General features: G+C 33.4%; 1 protein-coding gene across 1 annotated transcript; it reads left to right on the forward strand.

Annotated features, from left to right (window-relative positions):
- The first annotated feature begins 2,422 nt into the window (after positions 1–2,422).
- LOC116647197 (NADH dehydrogenase [ubiquinone] 1 alpha subcomplex assembly factor 4-like) lies at positions 2,423–2,997 on the forward strand. Its single transcript, XM_032428381.1, has one exon. It carries the CDS (start codon positions 2,439–2,441, stop codon positions 2,964–2,966), a length of 528 nt encoding a protein of 175 aa, XP_032284272.1. The 5' UTR covers positions 2,423–2,438; the 3' UTR covers positions 2,967–2,997.
- The last annotated feature ends 1,091 nt before the right edge of the window (positions 2,998–4,088 follow it).

Genomic DNA, 4,088 nt, shown 5'->3' on the forward strand with positions numbered 1-4,088 from the left:
CCACTCTGGAAAACAGTATGGAGGTTCCTCAAAAAGTTAAAAATAGAACTACCTTGTGACCCAGCAATTGCACTACTAGGTATTTATCCAAAGGACACATAAATAGTGATTCTATGTGGCACATGCACCCCAATGTTTATAGCAGAATGTCCACAATTGCCTAAATATGGGAAGAGCCCATTGATGGATGAATGGATAAAGAAGATGTGGTGTGCAAATTTACATGCAAAGTAGGTTTGCTGTATATAGATTGAAATATTGCTTTTATCTATTTGTTAACTGTAAAGCTGGGCATAAAATATGGTATATTAATAGGGTAGAGTACTGAGAATCATGAACCAAGTTCTGACTTGTCTACTTTCTCATACATTGTGTTTTATTACTATTACAGTACTATTTATGTTAATACAACCATCTTGTTGTTCCCCATTGTCATAATTCTTATTCAAGGATTAAAGAGAAATGCTCTTAACTTTCACATTACTTGTATCAATTTTGTATAATAGGAGAAGACCCATTAGCACAGCTTAAATAAGATCTGGGGGAGAAATTAATTAGGCTTTTCAGTACCCTTCTAAAAATTAGATGGAAATCCACACTCAAAAATTGATATTAATGATATATTTTCACATAGAAAACCCCATATTACAAGTTTTTTCAAAGAAATTACAGTGAAATAATTTTTAAATGAGTAATAATTTTATCAGTAATTATTTCTAACCATCCAATGATATATTTATACTGTAAAAAATAAGTGTAAGTCTATTTTCTGTACACTAATCTATGCATAGAAGAGTCTGAAAAATATTGATGTTCAGAGAAGAATGTGCTAGTCACTATTGGTTTCTATATGTTTCCACTATTGATGATGATATATTAACTTTATCATCTGTATGAATATTTAAATTTCATCTATATGTAATGTTATAAAAAGTGACAAATATGGAATGGCTATAATTTTTTAAAAAAAGAAAAGTCCTAAGTGTTGACAACATGAAAAACTTAAAATTTTCATACATTGCTGCTGAATCATTAAAAAGTTAAACACAGAATTAACATATAAATCAGAAATTCTACTCCTAAGTATGTACTTATGTTGGAGTCTTAACCCCCAGTACATCAGAATGTGACCTTATTTGGAGAAAAGGTTTGTACAGATGTAACCAAGTTAAAATGGGTCCTAAATCAATATGACTTGTATCCTTATAAGAAGGGAAAACTTGGACACAGACAAGCAGACAGGGAGAATAACATGTGAAATGAAGGAAGAGATTGGGGTGATGTTTCTACAAGCTAAGGAATGCCAAAGATTGCCAGACCACCAGAAACTAGGAAAGAATCATGAAATAGATTCTTCCTCATAACCCTCAAAAGGAACCAAGTCTGATGATACCTAGATCACTGACATCTAGCCTCCAGAATTTTAAGAAAAAAAATTTATTGCTTAAGCCACCCAGTTTGTAGTGCTTTGTTACAGCAGTCTTATAAAACTTATATAGTCCCCAAGAATTACAAACCTATCTTCAAAAAAAAAAAAAAAAAAACTTGCACAGGATTGTTCATAATAGTACTATTTACCATAACAAAAATGTAGAAACAATTCAAATGTCCATAAACCGATGAATGGATGAAGAAAATGTAGTATATCTATACGATGGTATGTTATTTAATCATAGGAAGGAATGAAATATTGATACATGCTACAACATGGATGAACCTTTAAAACAATATATTAAGGGAAAGAAGTCAGACACAAAAAGCCACATATATGATTCCATTTGTATATAATATCCAGAATAGGCAAATCCATAAAGACAGAAAACAAATTAGTGATCACTAAGGTTGGAAGGAAGGATGAATGGAAAATGACTGCTTAATGGGTATGGGTTGTTTTGGGGGGGGATGAAAAAAATATTCTGGAATTAGGTAGTGGTAATAACTGTACAACACTGTGAAAGTCTAGAAGCCACTTGAACTGAACGCTTTATTTTTTGTTTTGTCTTTTTTTTTAACTGAACACTTTAAAATGGTGAATTTTACATTATGTGAATTTTACTTCAATTTAAAAAGTGGCAGCTATATTCCAGGGGTGGGGATTTGAATTTCATTGCTTTTCTAAAAGACAGAGAAAAAAATGTAGATATTGCAATATGAAAATCAAGGTTTTTTGCACTGCACTTTAAGTAGAAAATAATTTTTTTACTAGTAAACCGAGACAGATTTTATAAGTCATTGAAGAAAGACACTGAATTCCCTAGTGTCATTTTTACTATCACTATTTTTTTTGATGTGTGGCAAATGAAACATTTTATTTTTTTAATTTTATTATGTTATGTTAGTCACCATACAATCACTTTTCTTAAGAGCAATTTAAAAGAGAAGTACAAAGGTTTTTTCCCACGTGCAGCGAGAAGCAGAGGACATCATGTTGTAAGGAGATGGGGGCCTCGGTGTCTCGCGCAATCAGGAATTTCAACCTAGAGAACCAGGCGGAATGGGAAATCAGCAAGATGAAGCCCTCTCCCGCTCCCAGGCACCCCTCCACCAAGAGCCTCCTGCGAGAGCAGATGAGCTGCCATCCAGAAATTAAGGGAGAAATTGCTAGAAAAGATGACAAACTGCTGTCGTTACTAAAAGATGTGTATGTTGATTCCAAAGATCCGGTGTCTTCTCTGCAGGTAAAAGATGGTGGAACACGTCAAGAGCCAAAGGAGTTCAGATTGGCAAAAGGCCGTGACTTTAACATGATGAGTATCAAGAACATTCCCAAAGGCAAAATTTCCATTGCAGAAGCATTGACACTTCTCAATAATCATAAACTTTATCCAGAAACATGGACTGCTGAGAAAATAGCAGAAGAATACTATCTAGAACAGAAAGATGTAAAATCCCTTCTCAAATATTTTGTTACTTTTGAAGTCAGAATCTTCCCTCCTGAAGACAAGAAAGTGATACCATCAAAATGAAGAAAATTTTGAAATTACTTTTCCTGTATGTAGTCCCGGTTCCCATGCCCTGTTTATTTTCTCATTTTCAGCATGTTAAATTATACAAATTACTGAATGGTTAAAGCTCCCTTCTTGGGAGAGCGTACTATTTATTGGGTTTTGCTGAATTTTCAGGATTGCTGATAGAATGAATTTTGTTTCTTGTGAAGTTTAATTTGGTTTAGGTATATGTTCATATGTAATATCGGCAAGACTAATCAGCACATATATAAATTTATGATAAAAAACTTAAAGTGTAATTTTAGGCAAATCATATCATCAGCTTTTAGACTGGTCATATGGCCTCTTGGGAAATGTCCCGAATCTCTCATTTAACATTCAAAGTTTCGCCATCCAATTTAGGTGGTTAATTTATTCTTCCTATGGAATTGTGAAAGTAAGAGTTTTCCTAACTCTTAGGACTGCGGTTTTTTCTTGTTAGGGAGAGGGAGACTTGACAGTGAGGTAGGATAACAGTATTTCCCAAAAGAAAGCAGACAGGAAAGTGGATACAAAATCAATAGAAAGTACATTTTATTATTACAGGGAATAAGAGCGAGGACTTCTCTTGTTTTGAACTGTTTTATTTAAGTATGGAATGACTTCTTAAAATTATAAAAAGGAATTGGTATTTACAAAATTTTAGCAATCTCTGTTTTGACAACAGGTAGATCCAAAAGCTTTCAGAGAGGCAGGCAGTTGTGGGAGCTATCAGAAAAAAAGTCACTTCTCTGGATTTAATATAGAAATATAAGAAAATTGTAAAGAAGGGTTAAATCACAGAACCATGGTAAATGAAATTTAGTGATGAATTATATATATGTTTTCTAATTTAAATGCTGGTTGAAAGGGAGGAAAAAATTGCAAGAAGTTTAAAATTTGAACATTGGAAGGGACCTGGGAAACTTCTGCTTCATCCATTGAACCAACTTATGAGTACAGTGTGTACCAGTACTAGGGTCTTGAGTGAGATCATCTAAGTTTAGCTGTGTCTTATTACCACCTGTGGGATCTTGAGTAGATTGTGTAATCTCTTTGAGACTGAATTTCCTCTATGAAATGAGTATAATGCTGCCTTATTTAAATCTAACGGTTACTGTG

The sequence above is a fragment of the Phoca vitulina genome, unplaced genomic scaffold (assembly GCF_004348235.1).
Source record: "Phoca vitulina isolate PV1807 unplaced genomic scaffold, GSC_HSeal_1.0 scaffold39, whole genome shotgun sequence".
NCBI lineage: Eukaryota > Metazoa > Chordata > Mammalia > Carnivora > Phocidae > Phoca > Phoca vitulina.

Excerpts from the sequence above, each read along its gene's own strand:
- LOC116647197 (XM_032428381.1), top strand. The coding sequence starts at position 2,439 with ATGGGGGCCTCGGTGTCTCGCGCAATCAGGAATTTCAACCTAGAGAAC.